Raw genomic sequence first — 25,849 nt, forward strand, 5'->3', positions numbered from 1 at the left:
CCTGTCTGCCAGTCACGGGTTCTCTAATGTACGAGTCTACCTTTGCTTCCAAGGCTGCCTGGCATGGCAGCTGGGTGTTTTCTCCAAGCGAGGCACCAAGTTCAGGGAGATTCCTTGATGTCTCGTTTTTGGCCTGTTTAAGCCACAGCCTTCCTTTGTGCAGTATACACACTATTTATTTACTTTATTTCTAATAGCAGGATAGCTAACACAGATCTTCATATTAAAACCCCATATTTAAAGTTCAGTGTATTCTTACAAACAAGTACATACAAGTACAATTACAATACAAGTATATAGGTGTGGTGTGTACAATTTGAGCATCTTTATTCTCCATTAGTAAACAAAGAAGCACAGTGGCGGTAAAACTCTGGGCATTACGATGGAGTAGAGCAGAGGTAATACTCTGGGCTTTACGATGGAGCAGAGTAGAGGTAATACTCTGGGCTTTACGATGGAGTAGAGCAGAGGTAATGCTCTGGGTGTTACAATGGAGTAGAGGAGAGGTAATACTCTGGGTGTTACAATGGAGTAGAGCAGACATAATACTCTGGGGGTTACGATGGAGTAGAGGAGAGGTAATACTCTGGGTGTTACGATGGAGTAGAGCAGAGGTAATACTCTGGGGGTTAGTATTACCTCTTTGCCACAGAGGTAATACTCTGGGTGTTATGATGGAGTTATGATAGAGGTAGAAGTATTACTCTGGGCATTATGATGGAGTTATGATAGAGTAGAGGTAATACTCTGGGCGTTATGATGCAGTTATAGAGAAGAGGTAATACTCAGTACATGTCTCGAATGCAGTAGCAAGCGTTCCTGTGGGCTTAAGTAAAGGGAATTACACAAAGGCAAACACAGACAGGACAGGACAGGCAAGCGATAATCAGGTGATTTGGAACAGGGAAGAGGTGTAGTATGTGTGTGTGTGTGTGTGTGTGTGTGTGTGTGTATGTATGTCCCTCAGACTAGCGCGGCATGACAGTTGTCACAATCGCCCCCTCCTTGGCATTGCAGTTCCCACGGCAACGCCCCTCATGCCTTGTTTTCCTTGTTTTTGTTTTGGTTTCGGTGTTTGCGTTGTTGTGTTCGTGTCCCCTCATTTCAGTCCCCGCCTGGTGTTATTGATTTCACCTGTGTTTAGTTTAGTTCCTTGTTTATGTACATCTGTGTCTGTGTTCCCATCATAGCCCTGCTCTATGGGCTCGTGTTTACTGCTAGCTGTGTGTATTTGTTGTCTGTGGTTTTGTTTGATGTTACGTTGTTTTAGTCATTTTTGCCCCTTTAATTCTGTAAATAAACAGCTATTGCGTCCAGCCCTGCCTGTACGTTACAACAGTACTGTGTAAAAACCACAGTAAGGAATATTAAGATATTTGTCTGAGTATACCGTATGTTTATTTGCATGTCATATATTTGAATGGAATATTGCACTATATAACACCAAAATAAAAATGAAACTTAATAAACCATATACGCACATACACAATGCAATAAAAAGTAACATGATCTGTGTGTGTGGGGTGTGTGTGTGTGTGTGTGTGTGTGTGTGTGTGTGTGTGTGTGTGTGTGTGTGTACGTGCATGCATGTGTGTGTGTGTGTGTGTGTGTGTGTGTGTGTGTGTGTGTGTGTGTGAGAGAGAGAGAGAGAGAGAGAGAGAGAGAGAAAGTGTGCTATCTTGATGGCTGACTAGAAGACTACACATTTGGCTTCCAAGCCTCACCCGAATGTGCAAAACTATGGATTTTTTCAAACACACTGAAATTCATTTAAAATTGTGAGATTCAAATTAAACATATAGATGGCACACCTGCACTGTGTGGGATCACATGGACAGAGAAAAGAAAAAAGACATTAAAAGGAAAAGCTTGGTGAATTTGTCATGGGGCCACTGTTCTTAAATTAATAATTAAGTACATTGAACCATGATAAATAGCTTTGAATCATTTTCCTGGGTGGCTTAATGGATTTTCAGCACTGTATATTAATAATGTATAATATTGCATTTCAAAGTTGTCTTAAGAATAGCATGAATATATTCTTAATGGCGATAAGGACAAGGGATGTGACATTTGACATGAGATTTTAATGCATAGCACTCTTACACTGAATCTGTCTGCATTTCCACAATGATATCTGAAGATCTGAAGATATCTGGGGTAGTTGGCTAAACTCTGTGGCACAGAACTATAACTATTTCAGTTTTCCAAATACTGAACTGCATTCAAACATTTATACAGAATAAATGGAATAAAGACACCAACCAAAGGTACAATAATGTAATACCAAAGCCATGAATTCTTACATACTGAATACTAAAGTGTCACGTTGTGGGGGGGGGCCTGCCGGTCGCCCCCGTTTACAGCGGCAGCTGTCCTGTTTTGGTCACCTGATGTTCGTCCCTCAGGTGGGCGGGACCCGTGTTCTGTCTCACCTGAGGGTTGTTTGTTTGTCTATATATGTCTTGTCTTTGTACCAGTTGACTGCTGGTTATTATTTCCTTCATCTGGAACAATGTCACGGGTTTTTGGTTTGCGCACTTTCTATTAAACAATCCTCTTTCCCTGAGACTTGGCGTGATCATTCCTTTTTAGTTGCTCACCCTGCCCGTCACATAAAGCTGTAAAAGTATTCAACTATTCAATGATTTTTTACACTTTTCAAATTTAAGCTATGAAAATGATCACTCAAACATTGCTTGTGAAAAACAAGATTTTTACCCTTAAACTTCACCATGACGTGATAAGTGATATTCCTGATCGTTAGCACTCAGCGCTTCCTGTCATATTCAGTGAAGAGGGGAAACTCTACCCTGCACTTGGAAAGGATGAAATTCTATATTACCTGCTCCGTTTTAGCATGGGAAAAAGTTTCTCACTTCTCATCTTTTCTCAGCTCAGTAAGGGGGAGTGTCATTCTACTCACACTCTGAAATGTGTTGATTAGTTATCAACATTGGGGCTGGGGGGAGGAGTTTAATTTGCCACAGGTGATCCCATGCATGCCGCTGTTCTACTGAACACTGCTGCAAACATCAGCTCTTAGCTCCTAACTGATTGGATTAGTTTTTTTCTGTTATTCAGCTCAAATTTCAGTTTAGTTTTTCTGTTATTCAGCTTAAATTTACCAGAAAGAGTGACTCAAGTGTTCCAATGGCCCCTAATCCCATCTCACAAACGTCTTACAAAGAGTGATGGATCTTGATTTGAACGGTAATTATGATTTCTTGGTAAAGAGGGAAAACATTGTTAGGGAGCGACTGTCCTTCCTGTGATGTGTTATGTTGGGAGAGAGCTGTCTGGGCCACTTGGCCTGGGAACCATCACTTACTGCCTCTGTCCAATCCCCCAGAATCCTGCAGGTTAAGAGTCGTTTCACGAACTTGGTCAGGCGATAGTCGAACCCGAGACAACCAGAGGGAAAGCCAGTCACATTTGGTGTCAATAGTGTGAGATTTTGTAATGGTACATCAATGAGACTTTTATTTCAGAGACTCATTACAACACGTGTCATAAAGTAATTCTCGATGGAGGTTTGTTACATGGGTTAGATATACTCCACAAATTTGAAAGAACAATTCTAGCTATTAGAACAATCATAGCATCTGTGCAATTAAAAGTGCACTATGGAGAATCTTTGATAACTATTTACAGCTTTGGCTTTTTGCCTCTTTTAGAGGTTTTAGTTTCTCATTCTTTAAGAGGGTTCAACAGAATAGTCCTAGAAAAACCAGTAAAAGCTCATAATAAAACAGCTTTACAAAGCTTTACAAACATGACAGACATGGTTCCACCTACGACGTTACTTCCAACACGAATACAACGGTAGAGACAGCAGTTCCTCGACTACAAACTACAGATTTTTTACCGCTTTAAGCGGCGAGGATTCGCCACGGATTCAGTCTGGCTTCCCCAGCACGTCTCTCTCTCCGGGATAAACGTCCTCTTCCCGCTGCGTGAGCTGGCCCACGCGAGTGGAGGCCAGCAGGAAGGCCACGGCCGTCAGGAGCTCGCTCGCGCAGGAGAGGGCGGCGAGCGCCAAGGACCAGCCGAAGGAGATGCCGATGTCCTGCAGAGCCTTGCGTCCCGAGAGGCACACCGCCTCCCTGAAGGCGGCTGCAGAATAGGCCACGTACACACCGATCCCGGCCAGGGTGATCGCAGCTGGGGAAGGGGATTAAACAGTGACAGGGTTATCATCTCCCACGCCCATGTCCTGAGGTGAATTTTGATGGTGGCAGTGGTTGTGGATGGTAGTTTGTCACAAAATGGGTGGTAGCCACATGACTTTACTGAGTCCTACTTATGAACTAGTCTTTTCATGTTTATTTCTGTAGACAAAGCCTACTTCTACATATAGAGCCATAGCTACTTTGAACCATGGCGATGGCTTTCAAAGTGAAGGAAGACTCTTGTTTGAAGAGGCTCTCCAAGTGAGAACCTCTTCAAACTACACCTCCGTGTGAGTGCGTCGTCGACGAGGCAGCTCACCGCCGCAGAGGAGAAGCACTCCGGTGGTCCGCAGCAGCGGGTGGGCCTTGGCCAGCATGCTGATGACTCCGAGCATGCCGGCGAGGAAGAGGACGATCACACTGAGGGGCAGCAGCACGATGAAGGCTCCCTGCATGTCTGTGGAGAGACACGTTCACCTCAGCAGAGGGTGAGAACCGAGCACGCTTACGCCTCCAGACCACCGGGTGACACCACGCTGCACGACTGGGGTTGGTTTTTGATTTTCCTTCTGTTTGTTTTCCCATTGTTCCTTTTGGATCTGATGAGGGGCTTGGATAAGCCAAGCAGGATTTACACCAAACTGTGGGATGCCGTGATGCGAGGCGTGGGTGGTTGGCTCCTCCCCTACACTAACTGCCCGACTCCGGAGCAGGTCACGAACGTTCCTGGGCACTTCTCCGAGGGAAGGGCAGGTAGAAGCTTGTTGTGTGCAGAGGAGGCAGACACAGCTGGAGATGTACGTTTCTCCTCTATAACTCCAACTAAATGCTACCAGGTGGTGCACACATAGCTTCGCAGCAGCTGGCTAAGCAAAACAAGCTATTAGGAAGCTGCTGTTCTAACTCCCTTGTTCATGTAATGGGTGATTTTAACAACACTAATAAAACAAATAAGCTCTCCAATAAACCTGGTGAATAAGTGCAGAAACTTTAGGCCACTGCTACAAAACAATGAAAGTTAAGTGTTGAGATCTTAAGTATTGGTTATTATGAATTGTGAGTGAAGTATCTGTTTCAAAGACCCAACAAGTCAAATGGTTTTAACCAAGGAGACTACGTTAAAATACGCCAGGATTGTTCGTCAGAGAAATACACCTGAGAACAGCTTGCTTGACGTCTTCTTTGCTTGCTAAGTCTTATAATAGTTTAATTACAGTTAAAGGGGAAGTTTGATGCTTAGACTGAGTTATGCAGGACTGTTTCACACACCACTGTGCCACAGTTGTTGGTGAAATCCAGCAGATTCTCTCTGCCTTCACCATACACTTACATTGCAGAAAAGTCTAAAAATTCAAAATCAGTACATGTCTGTAATGAGTCCATTTTTGTAATCAGTCCATGTTTGTAATCAGTCCATGTTTGTAATCAGTCCATGTCTGTAATCAGTCCATGTATGGAATCAGTCCATGTCTGTAATCAGTCCATGTATGGAATCAGTCCATGTCTGTAATCAGTCCATGTCTGTAATCAGTCCATGTCTGTAATCAGTCCATGTATGGAATCAGTCCATGTTTGTAATCAGTCCATGTCTGTAATCAGTCCATGTCTGTAATCAGTCCATGTATGGAATCAGTCCATGTCTGTAATCAGTCCATGTATGGAATCAGTCCATGTATGGAATCAGTCCATGTCTGTAATCAGTCCATGTATGGAATCAGTCCATGTCTGTAATCAGTCCATGTCTGTAATCAGTCCATGTATGGAATCAGTCCATGTCTGTAATCAGTCCATGTATGGAATCAGTCCATGTATGGAATCAGTCCATGTCTGTAATCAGTCCATGTCTGTAATCAGTCCCCTGTATTCCACATTGCATGACTTAGAAGGAACATCTTTTGGCCATTTTTGTAAGAATACACTCGGCCGTGACCTCGTCTCCCCGTCATGTTCAAACCCTCAGTGCTAAGCAGCCTGCCCCGATGCACACGCACGTCTTAGCAATAACCCGGCCTCAAGTACTACTCAACACTGCAGTTCTTGATATACTGCTGAGCACACTAGCCCAAATGTCAGCAAGCTTTGGTCCTGCAGGTCATTTATAATAGGATTTACAACTGCTTTCTACGACAGAGTGTGTAAGCGCCGGGCGTTACGCCATCAGACGTCACTCATTCCTTCTGGATCCCTTCTAGATAAGCCACCCTTTGCAGATAAAGGAGGTCTTACTATATACAGTTCCAACTGAGCTGGGTGCTTGGTGTACAGTTACCAGACACTTTCTTAGGAACAGGTAACTTGTACATATTGTGATGGCGGCTTTTAGAAATGCTAAAGTCCAAAAGTTACGTCCGTACCTTATCAGCCAGCCGTTATCCTATATGCCATTACATCCTTGGTCGGGCTCTGATTGAAACTCTAGATGTCAGTTTGATAACAGCCCATGTGCTCAACACAAAATAACATCAACACGGTAGTGGCATGCTTTGGTCGTGTTGAGCCGATACGCATTTATCAGACGCAGCAATGTCACAGGTGCTTGTGCACTGGTGGATGTCACTACTGGGTTGAGAAATGTCCACTGTCCACCCCAGAAGCGATCATGACCACTGATGGATGAGTGCAGGTAAGGTAAAGCTAAATATGCATGACAACATATGACCTAACACCCCCTCCCACCTCCTCACCCCACCCTGTGTTGAATCGACTGCCCTAGGAGCAATTGACCACCAGAGGGCAGTGTCATGCTGGGGTCGCATTGATTGGCTACATTCGAGGACATGATTACTGAGAGCATTTAAGCCCGGTGTTCTCTCTCTCTCTCTCTCTCTCTCTCTCTCTCTCTCTCTCTCTCTCTCTCTCTCTCTCTCTCTCTCCTCTTTTCACGTGGTTCACTCACATTCTAATTAGTAATAAAGTGTGATTTGTTATTATTAAACATGGAGTTGCATCCTCTTCATGTGGCATTCTGGGAATGAGCCAGGCCATAACACTGCCTGGTGTTATAATAAAGTGGCAATTCGGTCCTGACTGATGCTTTCTCCATATTTCTGTTCACAGGCATCTATATTTGGTATTAGTTTGCTGCCAGTGGTATGCACTTCATTGAAAAGACTTGAGTATATGAATGTTCCAAGTGGCTGATTGCCTTTCTTTAGTCTTGTGCAGATGGGTTAGGAAATAAACACAGACTTTGCCCATGGTCCTTAACTAAAGTAGAGGGCTTAGCTGAATACCTGATGTTGTGATTCCCATATAATGTCCTTGGTAGAAAACAGTGATTTGACCCTGAGAATTGTATATTTCCATCACTGTTTTCTGACTTTGTTTAGGCCAGTAATAAAGGCCATGTGCTGTCATGTGTAATAAAATGTACAGTTAATCAATAAAACATAAAGGATTGATTAAAGCATCGTGGGAGAGGCAAGCATGCATGGAACTGTACTGGCTGGACACCCACTGTGTGTTCTAGTAATAATTATTCTGTTCAGAGGAATCTGTGTATATATATATATATATATATATATATATATATATATATATATATATATATATATATATATATATATATATCAGTAGCGAACCGTGACCATTAAACCTGGGCCCGCTCCCATCACCCCGAAAAAAAAAATGTTTCCTCTCCTAATTAACTGCAATAAAGAAAAAAACTGAGACGACAGTACAGCTTTAGACACGCAATAAACAGTAATATCTGTACTAGATAACTTCTTAAGAAAAATAAGGTTCCAACAAAATAAGGTTCACAGCTCCGTGTTCCTCGGAAGCGGAATATGTAAACAACGCGCACGAGGACGTCAAAGGAATGAATCGGAACTAGCTAGTGGTGGTACGCTAACGACAGCTAGCGTCGCCACAGCGGGCGGAAATTATCATACAGTTAAGCCCGCCCACTAAGAGGGAAGATATGATTGGTCAATTTTACTGTCATTTGAAACTGGTATTGCGCTGAATTATAACTGCCAGGCTCTGTAAACGAACAGCGGGCATCACAGTGCTGATAGGGGGAGACACAGACTCACAGGCTTCCACTTAACCCCTCACCTTCCAACACAGATTGAATAGACACGGGTGAATAATTTATTTGCTTATATTTTTGTAATTGTTTAGATGTCGATTGTCAAACTGTAAGTAGATAAAATAAAATTGGATAAATTATATTATATATATTTATGTTTTAAGAATATTTTTAGGCCCTCTGAGAGGGCGTAGAGGGCCCTGACGGTTCCCCACTGATATATATATAATATATATATATATATATATATATATATATATATATATATATATATATATATATATATATATATATATATTCATATATATATATATATATATATATATATATATATATATATATATATATATATATATATATTCATATATATATATATATATATATATATATATATATATATATATATATATATATATATATATATATATATATATATATATATCCATTTCAATTTAGTGGTGACAAGGAAATAAAAAAGATGTTGACTGATAAAGTACATGAACAGAAAGATGACAAGGTGTTGCTGTCATTACCGCCTTATAAGCACTACTTCACAAAACACAGGCAGGCACCAGGATATCTCTGCCTTTCTGTTTGTCAGACCCACTCGTACCATGACAGCTCAATTCAACCTGTAAGGGGGAAAAAGTTATAAAAACAAGGAATGAGAAATGTCAACTATTATCATCTTGCATAGACAGAATATGGTGCACCAGGCACCCTGCTCAACACACACACACACACACACACACACACACACACACACACACCGCTCCTACTTGATTCTTCATCCTCTCACCTAATTATTGATCACAAGCACCTGTATATTGTTTGTTTCCTCTGTTCTCTCCCATATTTAGGCACTACCCTTCTGTGTCTCTCCTGTACCAGCACTACTCTCCTGTACCAGCACTACTCTCCTGTACCTGCATTACTCTCCTGTACCAGCATTACTGTCCTGTATCTGCATTACTCTCCTGTACCAGCATTACTCTCCTGTATTAGCATTACTCTCCTGTAGCAGCACTACTCTCCTGTACCAGCATTACTCTCCTGTACCAGCATTACTCTCCTGTATCAGCATTACTCTCCTGTACCAGCATTACTCTCCTGTACCAGCACTACTCTCCTGTACCAGCATTACTCTTTTGTACCAGCACTACTCTCCTGTATTAGCATTACTCTCCTGTTCCAGCATTACTCTCCTGTACCAGCATTAATCTTCTGTATTAGCATTACTCTCCTGTACCAGCATTACTCTCCTGTACCAGCACTACTCTCCTGTACCAGCATTACTCTCCTGTACCAGCATTACTCTCCTGTATTAGCATTACTCTCCTGTACCAGCATTACTCTCATGTACCAGCATTACTCTCCTGTATCAGCATTACTCTCCTGTACCAGCATTACTCTTTTGTACCAGCACTACTCTCCTGTATTAGCATTACTCTCCTGTTCCAGCATTACTCTCCTGTACCAGCATTAATCTTCTGTATTAGCATTACTCTCCTGTACCAGCATTACTCTCCTGTACCAGCACTACTCTCCTGTACCAGCATTACTCTCCTGTATTAGCATTACTCTCCTGTACCAGCATTACTCTCATGTACCAGCATTACTCTCCTGTATCAGCATTACTCTCCTGTACCAGCATTACTCTTTTGTACCAGCACTACTCTCCTGTATTAGCATTACTCTCCTGTTCCAGCATTACTCTCCTGTACCAGCATTAATCTTCTGTAATAGCATTACTCTCCTGTACCAGCATTACTCTCCTGTACCAGCACTACTCTCCTGTACCAGCATTACTCTCCTGTATTAGCATTACTCTCCTGTACCAGCATTACTCTCATGTACCAGCATTACTCTCCTGTATTAGCATTACTCTCCTGTTCCAGCATTACTCTCCTGTATCAGCACTACTCTCCTGTACTGAACATTACTCTCCTGTATCAGCATTACTCTCCTGAATTAGCATTACTCTCCTGTACCAGCACTACTCTCATATACTAGCATTAGGGGCAGTCATGGAACTGGTCTTGTGACCGGAGGGTCGTGGGTTCGATTCCCAGACAGGCCATGACTGAGGTGCCCTTGAGCAAGACACCTAACCCCAACTGCTCCCCGGGCGCCGGGCTAGGACTGCCCGCCGCTCTGGGTACGTGTGATCCACAGCCCCCTAGTAATCACTAGTGTGTGTGTGTGTGTTCTGACTGCACAGATGGGTTAAAAGCGGATGACAAATTTTGATTGGGGTGTAAAAATCACAATTGACAAAATATGGCACATTACTCTACTGTACCAGCACTACTCTCCTGTATTAGCATTACTCTCCTGTATTAGCAATACTCTCCTGTACTAGCATTACTCTCCTGTACCAGCACTACTCTCCTGTACCTGCATTACTCTCCTGTACCAGCACTACTCTCCTGTATTACCATTACTCTCCTGTATTACCATTACTCTCCTGTACCAGCATTACTCTCCTGTATTAGCATTACTCTCCTGTACCAGCATTACTCTCTTGTACCAGAATTACTCTCCAGTACCAGCATTACTCTCCTGTACCAGAATTACTCTCCTGTGCCACGTTTCCAGTCTTGTGTGGTTTACGTTTGGGTTTTGTTGTGTGCTTTCTGATCCGCTCAACAATCTGCTCGTTATATTATTCTGCTATGGAGGATAAAAACACTCCTTTATCATTCTTGCATCTCGCTCACATCCAGCCAGGGTACCTACAGATGTTCTCACTGTTGAAAAAAATACAAATTTGTTATTATGCCATCTCAAAAATAACAAGAAATGTTCCCATACTTTTAGAATCATGAGAACATTTATTACGTAGTGTCTTAGAACAACAACAGATAATGAGGTGCCGTAAATGTCTAATCTCATCCAAATGGTCCACCATCTCTGGAGATTTGGTTCTGATCCTAAACGTAAACATTTGTCTGCTCTCTCCAAAGTGAGAGATTCAACTTGAGGGTCTGGTTGCTAACTGTCACTTTGTGAACTTTCATCAGTAACGTATTGCTTTGTTGGAACACATTGTGTGAAGCAGGCTACTGTTTGTAAAACATTGGCAGAGTAACCATGAACAGATCTTGAGCCAGATGACCCCTTCACAAGTCTTAAGGGCTTGTCAAGAAACTCCTGTTTAACATGCTGAGTCAAAATATGAGAATGCTTTCAGCATTTGGCACCTAAATAATTTTGAGGGTTTATTTTTACTGTTTGCTTTGTAATGAGTTTAAAATTTCACCATATGGAAAGAATTCTTGCTATTACAAGAAACTAAATAATTGTATTAGTATTTTAAGACAGTAAATTATCATTTTCTTGACTTGGCAGAAATTGGTCATTTCTGGATCATTCTTAACCCAGAAAAGGAAGAGCAGTTTGTCAGCGAAAGGTGAAATATACCATTTACTTCTAATCACACAAAAAGCTCACAAATGTCAAGAAAAGACAAAACCAAGGACACCATGGGCTCCAACGAGCAGCTGACAGGTCTGCCATTATGACAGTGGACTTGAACAATCCCAGTCATGTATACAATACCATAGCACCGCTATAGCCATATAAAAACTTCAGATCTTTTCTTTGTGCTTTCGAGCAGCTGTGTAGAGATGCCAGTTGCGCTGGACCGTGATGTCCGTTCGGAAATGAGAACTGGACCTGGTCTATTGTGTTCCCGAACAGTTGGATCCTTTACAGACAGTTGTGAAAAAGGAAAAAGCACACAGGGGAAATAGTATTGTGCAGGAGACACAGCCTTTTTTTAAATGCATTACGTTTTCAAATGACTCTGTCCCTAATTATAATCTCATTACCTGATTATAATCAATAGCATAATAAGCTATAAAAGATATATATTTTAAAAGATTATACAATTTCAGTAATGTGTTATGATTAGGCTATTTATCCATTGCTTTTAGTGAGGTGCCAATTATTTTTTCTTAATGGGGATAGTATTACTGTGGCACAGTTGCTCTGTTTCTCTCGTGGCAAGCATGTGTTTGGAAATATGTCCTGTGTCCTGTGAGCTACAGTGTCCTATGAGCTACAGTCTTCTGTGAGCTACAGTCTCTTGTGAGCTACAGTGTCCTATGAGCTAGTCTTCTGTGAGCTACAGTCTCTTGTGAGCTACAGTCTCTTGTGAGCTACAGTCTCCTGTGAGCTACAGTCTTCTGTGCGCTACAGTCTCTTGTGAGCTACAGTCTTCTGTGAGCTACAGTCTCTTGTGAGCTACAGTCTCTTGTGAGCTACAGTCTTCTGTGAGCTAGTCTCTTGTGAGCTACAGTCTTCTGTGAGCTACAGTCTCTTCTGTGCTACAGTCTCTTGTGAGCTAGTCTCCTGTGAGCTACAGTCTCTTGTGAGCTAGTCTCCTGTGAGCTACAGTCTTCTGTGAGCTACAGTCTCTTGTGAGCTACAGTCTCCTGTGAGCTACAGTCTTCTGTGAGCTACAGTCTCTTGTGAGCTACAGTGTCCTATGAGCCACAGTTTGATGAAGACGCATGTAACCTAATGATATTCAAATTCAGCTTTTCACAACTCATGATAACATACTTTTTTTGCTAAATCAATAAGTACATTGTATCTGTTCCTATCAGATGCCATTTTTAAAACAATTTATTACAGATAAATTTATGTCAGCTTTAATTCACTATAACATATTTCCTGTGAGTCAAACGTTTATATACGTCAAGTTGTTTCTTTAAACAGACTGGTCCTAATTTGATGTTTAGGAGCTTCTGATTGGCAGATTATCATAATTAGGAATGAATTGGTGGTTTTTAAGGGTTTAACCTTTAGAGTTAGTGCCAGAGTACCATCGGAACATACGTGCAAATGATGGCATGATGGCATGATGGATGGATGGAAAAAATATAAAAATATAATGGAGCTCTGCTAGCGAGGGTAATTCCTGCATTATGTGCCAGTGGAAGCTTCTTTCCTCTGTTTGGTGGGAAATGGCATGTTGAAAGCTGGGCTTGGCCATGCAGCGACCATTGATCAAATGAAGACTTCAGCTTGAAGAAGCGTCTGGGTCTTTCAGAAGATGAGATGTTTGGTGGTGCTGGTTCTGCCTACCTAACTGCGCTACAGTCACTCTGCTCTAAACCAGGTGCGGATGTATTGGGTTCTGAAAAAAATAACATTTCCTATATCATTCTGAACAGGTTGATGCAGAGATTAAAATGGTGTGAAAAAAGTTTGAAATGAGAAAAAAACACAAAAATTACAAATACTTCTTAAGTGTAGCCATGTAAAAAGGGTAAGAAATTTGAATAGCAGATATCTTTCTTCAGCAATCTACACATCTATAAAGTCTTAAGTGACATATTTATCTGGAAATCTTTCTGACTATACATATATAACGCTGTTAAAATATCTGTACTCATCCCCTTCCGAGATAAAAGAAATTCAATCTGCTGTCTCACACTGCTACAAGGTAACATGATTGAACTGGACACATTAATATGCACCAGTCCCAGCAGGCATCTTGGCTTTTGGTGCTAAAAGGAAATTAAGAGTGTGGGCAGTGCTGTCCAGCCAGACGATGATGGGAAGGACACTCACACTTCCACTGTACCCAGCACAGCTGTGTCTCCACCGAGAGTCCTGTATCCATGGGAACCCCACCACAACTGGCCAATCCTGCGGCACTTACAAGCGAAGTGTGTGTGCGTGCGTGTGTGTGTGTGTGTGTGCGCGTGTGTGTGTGTGTGCGTGCGTGCATGTGTGTGTGTGCGCATGTGTGCGTGCGCGCATGTGTGTGTGCGCATGTGTGTGTGTGTGTGTGTGCGTGTGTGTGTGTGTGTGTGTGTGCGTGCGTGCATGTGTGTGTGCGCATGTGTGTGTGTGTGTGTGTGTGTGTGTGTGCGTGTGTGTGTGTGTGTGTGTGTGTGCGTGCGTGCATGTGTGTGTGTGTGTGTGTGTGTGTGTGTGTGTGCGTGTGTGTGTGTGTGTGCGCGTGTGTGTGTGTGTGCGTGCGTGCATGTGTGTGTGCGCATGTGTGTGTGCGCATGTGTGTGCGCATGTGTGTGTGTGTACAGTAACAATGTTCAGAATGTCAGAATGGATTAATGCTTGATGTTGAAGATGATTAAGTAGCAATAATGTCCACAAATACACTGAGAGCTGAAGATCTGCTCCAATAGATAATTAGGCCCAGCAAGACATGATATGTGTCCTTAATTTCTATAAATGCTTTTTTAGGCAATGCCTAAAATTCCATCTTTTGGTCTCTCAGAGTTCTCAATTCTCCAGTGGCAAAAGAGCTCCGAGCTCTCACAATTTCTCATTGATCTCATTTTGCTCCAATTAGTGTTTTTTACACTGAACAAAATCAATTGCACATTCACATACTACAATCGTGCCTATCTGTGACACAGGAATTGTTTAAGTACTAGTTCTGAACAAAAAGAGAATCTCACCAAATGAAAGTTACCACAGTGAGTGGGAGACCTAACCCTAACTCTAGCTAGGATTATTCACTATTGTGTGATATTTATTTCATTATCCCTTTCCATTCTTTAACTGAAGTTGACTTAAATTTGAATGTTGCGTGTATTGAACAAAAGCATAATGCTTCACTTGAACTGGTTGACTGCATTTTTTGTTAATTCTATATGCAAACCTAAGTAGATGGGACAAAACGTCTAATATGACTCCTCTGGGTTAAAATCTGAAAATGTTAAATACTGTAATTAAATGTTAATAAGGCACTACTAATTCAGTCTTTTATGACTTTCATTGTTTACTTTTGGAACAGATAGATTTAATGTATGAAAACCTGCTGCATGACACAAGTGCTTTATGTTAGATAAGTATATGTTTGAAATGCCTTATCCTATAGGGAGGCAACCTCTGTCAACCTTCTTTATATAAAAAATAGTAGGCAATTAGCCTATCTACTGTGTATATACTGTAATTGGTCATTTGGGTAAATGGATTTCCATCTTCTGTTATGAAAAGGCAGAGATGGTACACCTGGAATGCAATTATATGGTTCCTATATTGCATCTGGTACTAACATAAGATCTACCAGTTGCATATCCACCAAAATAGTGAATTCACACACAGTAATGCTCATATTTGTCATATATAATCATGTAACGATAACAAGCAAAACACTTCTTACTTAGCATCTGCCTTTGTGAATCTGTGAAATTTCTTCCACTTCTGAAAGGATTCATGAACGGCCAACACTGGTTGTCAACTGTTGAAGACATTATAATCCATTTGAGGCCTTTGGTCAAAATAATAATGAATTATTATATCAATAGACTTACATTAAAGAATAAAGATGTGACTTACAGTTACAAGTCCTCCACAGTCCAGAATGGGTACTTAGTGACACAGAGGAATTCTCCCTTTTTGAAGTGTCAATAATGTACCAAAAATCGGTTCCGATTGCCAGGACCAGGCACACAAAGCTGAGAAGTCCAAAAGAAGCTACAAACACAGCCAGTCCACTTAAAGTAAGTTTCATTCTGACTGTAGAGGGTTCCCTCATAGACTAAGTTCTGTCGAGCAGTGAGGGCTTCGCGCCTTTGAAAGAGCGGAGGAAAACGCACCTGTCGAGGGTACAACCTGACTGCCAGACCCTCGCATCCGAGTGTGAGGTTTGTGGAAAACGCCAATAGCTACCACAAGAGGGCGGTGTGTTCTACTTTCAGTCAAACAGCAATGATCTCTCTCTCTCTCTCTCTCTCTCTCTAATAATAATAATAATAATGGGTGATTTACTGTCAAATGCTCTATTTTCCCTTCATTTAATTAAGCATTTCGACATTTCAAACACCGTAGTGTCCAATGCCCACTTCATTTATTTACTGTTATGAATGAAACGCTTGAACAAGGACGCAGTGATGCGATGCAGTGGATTCTTAGTTTCACCACCTTTGGAAAAATTTACTGCTTGCCAAATCCATGAGGTCCTTAGAGTCTCATAAATGTGATAATACTGGTTTACAAATGTTGATTTTTCCGAATGGGAACACTGGGCAAACTGTGTTATGTGGAACCATCCTTCAGAGATTCATTACATACACGGACATCTTTTTATGATACGTCCAGCTATTCGGCTACGCTATGTAGCAAGGTTTCTACGGCTTGTTAACCACCTCGACGAACATTTGTGCTGACATTAAGGTAGTGGGTTCAGCTAAAACGATGCGTCTGGACTGTCTTTCTTCCTCTGCTTAAGGGCACCAGTCTAAAAGCTAGCTAGCTTTCTTTGCTCGTTGACTTTGGCTAGCTGGCTAGCTTACTTGCAGTTTGTGTTGGGCAGTGTTTACATTATTGGCAGTGTAAACAAAACATTCAAGAACAGAAGGTAGCTGGGTATTTAAACCTGTCCAAATATTTAGTCTCCAGTGAGAAACAACGCCTCAGTAAGACACTCCCCCCCCTCTTGTTTTTAAGAGCAGTATCCTGGACAGGACATGAAGGATGGCCATGGACCAGGTCACCTTGAGAAGTGACACCGTGCTCTCCGATGTGCATCTACTGCTCCCAAACACTCGCCACCTCATGACTCGCCTCAATAGTGTAGGACAGCCAGGTAAGGGGTGCAGGGGTGTTTCTAACCACGCATACTCCCTGTACAGGTCTTAATCACAAGCAGTGTCTACTTCATACCCTGTGTCAAACCTGCATGCATAATAAAGGGGAATTTGAGTCAGCATTCACTATAATAAGCTTGTCTTACAGGGACATGTTTGTTGAGTGCATGCAAAAATAACGTGCTACTTCCAGAACTGAAGATAGGCAGCTATGGTTTGTACAGTTCACCACACCAGCTCAAATAACAAAGACAGCCTCAAATAAAAAAAAAAAACTATAAGATTGATCTTGTCTATCCATTCCAGCCTGGTGTTCTAACAATCAGTGTCAGCCATATAATGAAGACTTATGTTTAAATCAGGAGACAGTGTCCTGGCTAATCATCCTTGGGCATCCCTGCTCAGTAAAACAGCTTATTTCCAAAAAACTGCTTCCTGGAAAGTTTTCGTAAAGAAAAATAAGTAATTGAAAACTGGTGTTATGTTGGTTTCTTCTGTTGTTATTCTGTTCAAAGTCTCCCTGGAGCTTGTTGCCATATAAGAGAATGTAGGCATGATTTAAGATCCCTGGCTTCCTAGGGGGAACCTTTTTTACCAACAAATATTGCTACAATTGTCCTTTTGGGGATTTTTAAAGGTATAATACTTAGATGTAGAATGCAGGCACACTCTGAATTGTGATTTGTTAGCCTTTTAAAGCCAGTTGAAGGGGGTTAGATAATGACTCCCTATACGGAGGCAAGGCAGGCCCCTGAGGTTATCACCATCAGCGCTATGTCACTTGTGGCCCATTATGCTTCCAGTTGCTGCCCGGTTCACAGTTAAGCTCGACGGCTTCTCTCAGATAAATGAGGGGCGGCGTTTTCACGGGGCGCGTGACCGTCCAACAGAAGGCGTTACTTTTAGCCGAACCAGCGCCGACCCGCCGCCGAGCTTGTCGGTTCCCTTCCATGAACTCTGGGAAAGGCACCACGCGGCATCATCACGACCGCAGCGTCTGCGGGTCCTACACGTCGCGGCGTACGATTAGAACTTGGATCCAATCGAACTTGGATCGCGTTCACTCCTGCAGTCGTCTGGGTAATTAGAACGATTTGTGCAATATTTCCGTACACGCCCCCCCCCCCCCCCCCCCCCCCCCCCCCCCACCAAACCCCCTCCCCCCACCCCCGGTAGCATCAGTTCCACAATAGAGTGGTTGCCATGTAATTACATAAAGCCGTACATCGCAACATGATCCTGAAGCGTTATTGCTGTTCTCCTCTGTCTTGAAGTAGAAATTCCCTGAACGAAGCCCCTAAGTCAGAGCGAGGATAATACCAGATGCTCTTGTAGCAATAAATATGAACACAGCGGAGCAGAGAGAGCGCAGAGTTCCCCTGACGCCAGATAGACTCGGACTTGCTTCTTAATGAGACCATGAGTCACTGGCCCAGGCTTTATAAGACAGACACTGTCTGTCATAGGATACATTACATAAGTCTAATTAACTTAAGAATCTCCAAACACCCATCCTGTCTGGCCAGGCTGCCAAACAGCTGGGGTCCCTTTACCCACGTCGTCTATAGCTGTAAACTCAATAAACAAAAACCTCAATAAAGTCAGATTTACAGGGGTGTGTGTAACAGTGTGCGTGTACCGGGCGTCTGCGATGAGTGTGACTTACATCCCACGATGCATCTGTGCCCAGTCTTTGTGTCAAAGTTCAAGATCCTGTGGGCGGAGGAAGTAAAGTCAGAGACGTGTGAGGGGCGATCTCCCAAAGAGGAGGAGGTGGTGGTAGAACACCACCTCCTCGATGATGACGGGGTAGAACACCACCTCCTCGATGATGACGGGGTAGAACACCACTTCCTCGATGATGACGGGGAAGAACACCACCTCCTCGATGATGACGGGGAAGAACACCACCTCCTCGATGATGACGGGGACCTGGACGTGACGCGGAGGCCCGTGAACGTGGCACCCGACCGAGAGGGCGTTCACCCAGCCATCCTCAGCCTGTCCGCGGAGGTGACCGGTGATGAAGACGATGAGGTGGAGGAAGAAGCCTGCTTGAAGGATGTCATCAGAATCGGTTAGGGATTCTGCTGTTAGCGTTTTTCATTTCTGGCTGGAGTGAGCCAGTTTTGATTATATATACAGGTGTCAATTCCAGGTTCATAGATTAAAAGTCCTCACCAGGATTTTGCTCAAGCTTGCTAGATTTTCTAATTAGCAGTCCAGGTAAAATTAGTGGAATCAACACAATCCAGGAAGCCTGAGCAAAATCCTGGTGAGGACTTTTAATCTATGAACCTGGAATTGACACCTCTAATTATATATGAGGCTGTGTGAGTTTATGTAGAACTGCCTAGATTAAAACTTGTCCATAATATGTCTCCATGAAACAGTCTGTGTTTTGCAGAAATAAATAATTAGTCCACATTTGGAACTCAATCACATATTTATTGGCAATTCTCCAATGAAATTGTCTTCTGGACTCTTTCTGTCCCGGTTGATGTGTCTTCCGCAGAGCACACGATGGCCACAATGCTGGAGGACGTTGGGAAGCAAGTACGTACATGCCCTGCTAACATGCTAACATTAGCTTGCACTGCGTTGAACTGTTGGGACTCCATTCTGGCTGAAGTAGTTTTGGCCGTGCTCTACAGGTTTGGCGGGGAGCTTTGCTGTTATCCGACTTCATCCTCTCGCACCGTGCCATGTTCCAGGGAGCGACCGTCCTCGAGCTGGGGGCGGGAACCGGCCTCGCCAGCATCGTCATGGCGAGCGTCGCCAAAATGGTGTACTGCACAGGTACTCTCGGCAGTTTTGTGTACTGAATAGAGCTTTTGTTGTTTGGTAAATATTTTTGGTAAAGTGTTGGGACACCTGCATATTTCATCAACAAGAGCTTTAATAACGTAATTCCGTTGTAAATCCATTAATTATGCGTTAATGAGGAGTTGGTTCCCCTGCAGCTATAACAACTTTCCCTCTTCTAGGGAGACAGATGGCCTGTCTGCCTTTATGGGCTTTGCTTTGTGTACCGGCTCACATGTATGCTGGAGCAGAGAACTTTTCCCAAACTGTTCACTAAAAAGTTGGAAGCATTGCAACAGCCAAGAAGGTCTTGGTATTGTGAAGATTTACCTGTACTGAAACGAAGGGGCTTAGACCAACATATGAAAACAAGCCCACAGCATTATCCCACCTCCAACAGACTTTACAGTTGACACAGCGCAGTAGATCACGCCGTCGGCCTCATTAAACCCAGACTTTGGCCCAGCAGTCTGTGATTTGCACGTTATTTCCAGTGCATTTGGGACTCGATCACTGTGGAAGGCCTACCTCTCTTCCTCTCTTCTCTTACCCTTCTTTTCCTAACTGAGTTTCAGCTGTAATTGTTCGTATTATTCATGGTGTTGCATAAACTGTCTCATGTAATAAGCTTTTTTAGAAGGCCCATGTGGTGATTAGTTTAACGTTTTGTTTTTTTGTTTTTTTTTAACAGTATCACAAGTTGAAAATGAAATTATTTTTTAATATATGATACTTGTTTACTTTCTTATCTTGCACTTCATTGTATGGGGTGTGCTGTGTGTGTTCATTCCCAGATTTGTCTGTGTGTTGCAGATGTTGGTGAAGACCTTCTCAGCATGTGTCAGAGAAACGTGTCTCTGAACAAGCGCTTTATTGATCCTGCAGGTGAGGATCATTGGCCTTCATTATTAACATTATTAGACTGGCCACTGAGAGGGAGAGAGAGAGAGAGAGAGAGAGAGAGAAAGGGGGAGATTGCAGGGTGCATATGGGAGTGCAGGAGAGGTCCATCACGTGTCCTTAACGGTCCTGGTCTTGTTCTCCTCCAGCCGAGCACGAGGTGAAGGTGAGGCACCTCGACTGGACCGCTGACGATTTCCCCCCAGGTAGGTGGACGCGGGCAGACTCTCGCCCGCTGTGCCCACGGGGCCCCGGAAAGGTCAGTTCGTTCACTGGCTCGTGCGAGAAACCCTCTGACGTCCGCCCTCGTCCCCAGACGTGGACTCCCAGTTCGGCTGGAGCGGAGACGAGGTGGCGCAGCTTCACGACGACGCCACGTTCCTGATGGCGGCAGACGGTGAGGGAGAGGAGAGCGCCAGCACGAGGAGCTGGCGCTCGTTTGTCTTACAGACCCGGTTCTGGTTCGGTTCTGGCTGCAGCCTTTCTGAGGATTCGCCGTGGCACACCACGTCACCCAACAGCGACACTGACTGACACTGTCCTGCAGTGTTACTCTCACTCACATCACTCATATGAGTACTAAGCCCACTATCCGGTAACTAACACAGGGACTCTGCTGTGTTAAGACCACCATATTATCCAATCAGCAGTGCTTCCTGTGAGAAACTGACCAATGATGAGAGAGAGAGTGGTTGACTTGGCAGTTGTATAATTATTCACTTCTAAAATGCACTTAGTAGATGGATTTAATGGACAAACTTAACAGAAGGATGTTTTTTCTCTTATATTTGCAAGTAATAGACAAGGTCTTGTGTCCATGGACATGCTACTCAAAAACATTTCTCCATGAGCTTGCATGTTAAGAATATTCTGGAACAAGAAATCATCGCAAATGCAACCATACGTGGAATTTGCAGTAATGCTGGAACTGGTGACCATTAATGAAGTTCTGGCTTCCCCTTAGCTGCTCTTAAATGCAGCATTCTCTGTCTGTATTGGCCTAAACAGGAAACTGTTGTTTTACCCCCCCCCAGTTTGCTATGACGACGACCTCACCGATGCCCTGTTCCGAACTCTGTACCGAATCACCAGCAACCTGCACCACCCCAGCACAGCCTACTTCTGCATCGAGAAAAGGTAACGAGAGCTTGGTCAGCTACTCAAACGCTGGGCCAGTGCACGTGTCGGACCTCCGTCCCAGAATACCACACTGACTGCACGATTTATCATATTTTTCCTCATTTAAAACACCTGGTCATACCTGTCAGCGAGGCCCATTAAAAAGCCCATGGGGCCTCTCCTTGACTTTATCTGCCATCTGCATGAATCTCATAGCCTGACCTTGTGGGTGACGCCCCCCCCCCCCCCCCCCCCGCCCCTTGACCCCCCCCGCAGGCTGAACTTCACCCTGCGTCACATGGACGTGTCCTGTGAGGCCTACGACCACTTCCACCACCGCCTGCAGCAGCTGGCGTCCCTGAGCGACGGGAAGACGCGGTTTGTCGTGGCGCGCCTGCCCTGCTCCTTCCCCCAGGTCTTCCAGTACGAGCGCGTGGACCAGCTGGTGCGCACCGTCCGCCCTCGGCACGCCCCTTCAGGACACACCCCCCGCCGTGATTGGTTCCTTAGCTAGCAGCCGCATCTCGGCACGCCCTTCAGGGCACACCTCCCGCCGTGATTGGTTCCTTAGCTAGCAGCCGCATCTCGGCACGCCCTTCAGGGCACACCTCCCGCCGTGATTGGTTCCTTAGCTAGCAGCCGCATCTCGGCACGCCCTTCAGGACACACCTCCCGCTGTGATTGGTTCCTTAGCTAGCAGCCACCCCTCGGCACGCCCTTCAGGACACACCTCCCGCTGTGATTGGTTCCTTAGCTAGCAGCCACCCCTCGGCACGCCCTTCAGGGCACACCTCCGGCTGTGATTGGTTCGTTAGCTAGCAGCCACACCTCAGCATGCCCTTCAGGGCACACCCCCTGCTGTGATTGGTTCGTTAGCTAGCAGCCACACCTCAGCATGCCCTTCAGGGCACACCCCCCGCTATGATTGGTTCCTAAGCTAGCAGCCACACCTCGGCACACCCTTCAGGGCACACCCCCCGCTATGATTGGTTCCTAAGCTAGTAGCCACACCTCCAGTAGTTTTTTTTTCCAGTCACGTCTCCACCTTTAGGAAGAGTTGTTGTATTCTTGTTTTACTCTGTTGTCAAATTGACAAATTTTTGTCGACAGTGACAAGTTCCCTCCACTTTAAGAAACCTTACAAAATGTCCAGAAGTGTTACATAATGACTTTTCTTTTTTTTTCTTTGTTTTTTCACAGGAGATTTGGAAGGTGTCTGCATCCCCCCTTTAACCTACACGTAACTCACCCACTGAACAATATCAAGGGCCTCTCTTGGCAAAGTTAAGGAAGGTTAAGTGAACTGTTCTGGAATCAGCATCAGTGTGCCGTTGAAGGAGAGCTTTCTAATGGGAGTGAACTGTTCTGGAATCAGCATCAGTGTGCTACTGAAGGAGAGCTCCCTAAAGAGACCCTAGTTTTAAATTACACACGTCGGTGTAGAAATGGTAAAAGATTTCAGCATGTTATAGTGCTCAGTGCTGTGAAATGAAACTGCTTATGAAAGCATGTAGTGTATTTTAGCTTGAATCGTTATTACCTAAATTATGTGTGATGGTGGGAAAGTGGGAGAGAAGATGCCGTAACTGGTATCTTAAATTTTATTTACTGGTATCTTTAATTTATTTTCTTTCCAGACCAGTATTTGAATGGAGCGATGTGCCTTAAAATAGCAGCTTGCCAGGTTGTTTCTACTTTTTTGAGGGTCTTTATGAACGTATCTGTGTAAATCATCAGATTACAGCCTGACCCACTAGGCTGCGCTCTACCTCCCCGCCCTCTGTAAACTCCTCCGATTTAAACAGGTAGAGTATCGTTTGTTTTGATCTGGGAGTATTATTTACCTGTTTACCCCAACAGGCAAGTCCTAGATCTAAAATACAAAGGTGGCATGTTCTAGCAGAAGGTCCTCACACGATAAGCGCCCTACAGTGCTTCATCAAGGTGATGCTTGATTGCACAAACGCTCTCCAGTCAAAACGAGGGTTAATGAGACCTATTTGAGAACCATTAACCTATTCAAGTATGCTGGGGCCAGAGCTGCACTATACTGACACCTCAGCAGAAGTGGAAACACCACTAATTGGAAATGTATATATACATATTTGAACAAATAAAAATAAGCACAAGGTCTGAAATAGTTATTTTTAGTTCTCTTTTAGGGTGGGTATTCATATAATCTGAAATGAATGAGTGCCATTTTTGTTACTTTAAAGTGTTGGCAAAAGTCAGTCGGCATGCAGAAGCAGTTGTTCTCAAAGTGGATCTTTTTATTGTGGAACAGGAGTCAGTGTGTACATATCAGTCAAAAGATGGAGAGAAGCCATCTGTGGGTGCTAAACCTGAATGACCCAGTCAGACCCAGTCAGGACCAGTCAGGCCCAGGCCCAGTCAGACCCCACCGTTGCCACACTTCACCCCAATGGTTTATGTGCGAGGCTTCATAGCTGGTTGCTGACCTTGAAGCCTGGGCAGAGAAATTGTACAAGCCTTTTTCTCCAACAGTGATAAATGTGCAGTGTCTGTAAGTCCTGCGTGGTTCTCAGAGGCAGACTCTGATTTAAGGGCCACGGAGACTAAATAAAAAGGGTACCTTCTGCACAACATGGGGCCCCACCAGGACTCGGTACGCAAAAAGCTAATGGCTTATTTATCCACTGGAGTGTCATGTCTCCATTAGAGGAGTGTGGAGGGTGCTCCATAACGGCACCCTTTACCAGCGGAGTGACACCCTCAGGGAGCATCACGTTTAGATCACTGGAAGGCCAATGCATCATGTTTCCTCCACTAGACGGGCCCTCATTAAGACACGTTAGCGCATGTTCTTGCATTAGAGGGCATGTCGTCGTTATTTATTGCATGAAGGGGCACCCTACAGGGCGCTAAATCATTTTTCCCCCATGTGCCACTCTAGAGGGCAGTTTGGTTGCACTTTTTCAACCACGGGGACACCACTACCTCCCAGCCCTAGAAGTTCACCGGTGGTGATTCTAAATCGTTACAGGGCACAGCTATAATTAAGCAGAGGTCGCATTTGTCCAGAGTTCAGCCACATTCTGAGAAGCTGGAGACAAACGGAGTGATGAGAAAATTATATTTGACAACTAGATGTTTAATTGCATGGGATTTCACCTCAAAGAAGCTTTACAGCAATCTGGGGCTGGAGCCGTATGAGCAAGACGAAGGCACAAAACATTCCTTGGCTAATATGCTAATCATGACAGTCTTTTCCAATCATGCAATATTTTTTTATTTATCGATTAAATTCTCCATCAAGTCAGGGATGCTTGGTGCCAGATTGATTACCAATGGGTCAGGATGACCTAATAATGAAAAGATACATTTATTTCACATACATTTATTTTCTCCATAGAATAAGCTAGTTTGGCCTCTGATAGCAACCAAAGGTTCTTCCACATACTGCATTCTGCAACCTCACTAGATCCACTAGTCTTACACACTGACCCTTTAACTAGGGATAGGTGACCCTAGCAAGACTTATATATGCACCCTTTAACTAGGGATAGGTGACCCTAGCAAGACTTATATATGCACCCTTTAACTAGGGACAGGTGACCCTAGCAAGACATATATACTCACCCTTTAAGTAGAGACTTATATACTCACCCTTTAAGTAGAGACTTATATACTCACCGGTCCAGTCAGAAAACGTGCAGAAAAAATGAAGCCAAAAACACAATAATGTAAAAGGTGCTCAAACAAAACCCACGACATTTAAACAATAACACAATAAATATAGGCAAGGACAAACAACCCTCAGGTGGCCAACCCACTAATGGGTACCACCTACCTGAAGGGTGGGAACACCACAAAACAACACAAACACTGCTGCTGCCGACAGTGGCGGCCAGCAGGGGGCATCCGTACCGTGACACTCACCCTTTAGGTATAGGTGATCTTAGCAAGACTTCCTACATGACCTCTATGATTTGACATAAACAGTGTACCGTATCTGACTGTATACACAGGAGAGTGCTTTAAACATGGAGGCACATCTCTCTCTTGTTGCTGATGTATACCAGAAAATCATGTGTTTGAAGATTTACACTTAGAATTCACAAATATACCTGAAAAACATCTCAAAGAGGGCCTGAAATCTAAGGAAAGGAACGGCTTCGACCCATCGTGAGGGCAAAGGTACTTGTAACCTCCGAGGAGGGTAGAGGTCCAATATTAATGTATTTGTGCCATAGAGGGCGGCTTAAGAACAGCCAGACCTTTATCTT

The 25,849-nt window shown here is 43.8% G+C and overlaps 2 protein-coding genes across 6 annotated transcripts; one reads left to right on the forward strand and one right to left on the reverse strand.

Moving 5' to 3' along the window:
* Window positions 1-3,500: 3,500 nt before the first annotated feature.
* Window positions 3,501-15,828, reverse strand: tmem114 (transmembrane protein 114). Of its 2 annotated transcripts, XM_076983434.1 has the most exons (5): window positions 15,789-15,828; window positions 15,529-15,666; window positions 15,353-15,430; window positions 4,492-4,629; window positions 3,501-4,164 (listed from the first exon to the last, which is right to left on the reverse strand). In XM_076983434.1, exons 1-5 carry the CDS (start codon window positions 15,823-15,825, stop codon window positions 3,899-3,901), a joined length of 657 nt encoding a protein of 218 aa, XP_076839549.1. In that variant the 5' UTR covers window positions 15,826-15,828; the 3' UTR covers window positions 3,501-3,898. The 2 variants fall into 2 exon arrangements, with proteins under 2 accessions (XP_076839549.1, XP_076839544.1); XM_076983429.1 differs by having other exon boundaries at window positions 15,529-15,817.
* A 415-nt stretch (window positions 15,829-16,243) lies between these two features.
* Window positions 16,244-25,211, forward strand: mettl22 (methyltransferase 22, Kin17 lysine). 4 transcript variants are annotated; one of them, XM_076983473.1, is made up of 12 exons: window positions 16,246-16,365; window positions 16,639-16,777; window positions 18,469-18,599; window positions 18,660-18,855; window positions 19,294-19,334; window positions 19,433-19,577; window positions 20,397-20,468; window positions 20,633-20,689; window positions 20,800-20,880; window positions 21,518-21,620; window positions 21,879-22,047; window positions 22,803-25,211. In XM_076983473.1, the coding sequence occupies exons 2-12, from the start codon at window positions 16,666-16,668 to the stop codon at window positions 22,833-22,835; spliced, it is 1,140 nt and encodes a 379-aa protein (XP_076839588.1). In that variant the 5' UTR covers window positions 16,246-16,365; window positions 16,639-16,665; the 3' UTR covers window positions 22,836-25,211. The 4 variants fall into 4 exon arrangements, with proteins under 4 accessions (XP_076839577.1, XP_076839588.1, XP_076839558.1 ...); XM_076983462.1 differs by having other exon boundaries at window positions 16,244-16,365; window positions 16,644-16,777; window positions 18,469-18,855; XM_076983443.1 differs by having other exon boundaries at window positions 18,469-18,855.
* Window positions 25,212-25,849: the final 638 nt, after the last annotated feature.

This window comes from Brachyhypopomus gauderio, chromosome 2 (assembly GCF_052324685.1).
Source record: "Brachyhypopomus gauderio isolate BG-103 chromosome 2, BGAUD_0.2, whole genome shotgun sequence".
NCBI lineage: Eukaryota > Metazoa > Chordata > Actinopteri > Gymnotiformes > Hypopomidae > Brachyhypopomus > Brachyhypopomus gauderio.

Excerpts from the sequence above, each read along its gene's own strand:
- tmem114 (XM_076983429.1), bottom strand. The coding sequence starts at position 15,727 with ATGAGGGAACCCTCTACAGTCAGAATGAAACTTACTTTAAGTGGACTG. Across the intron at positions 15,431-15,528 it reads ACTGTGGAGGACTTGTAACT|TTGACAACCAGTGTTGGCCG; the intron begins GTAAGTCACATC and ends TGTCTTCAACAG. Across the intron at positions 4,165-4,491 it reads AGTGCTTCTCCTCTGCGGCG|CTGCGATCACCCTGGCCGGG; the intron begins GTGAGCTGCCTC and ends CCCCTTCCCCAG.
- mettl22 (XM_076983462.1), top strand. The coding sequence starts at position 16,666 with ATGGCCATGGACCAGGTCACCTTGAGAAGTGACACCGTGCTCTCCGAT. Across the intron at positions 16,778-18,468 it reads CAATAGTGTAGGACAGCCAG|TCTTTGTGTCAAAGTTCAAG; the intron begins GTAAGGGGTGCA and ends ATCTGTGCCCAG. Across the intron at positions 19,335-19,432 it reads TGGAGGACGTTGGGAAGCAA|GTTTGGCGGGGAGCTTTGCT; the intron begins GTACGTACATGC and ends CGTGCTCTACAG.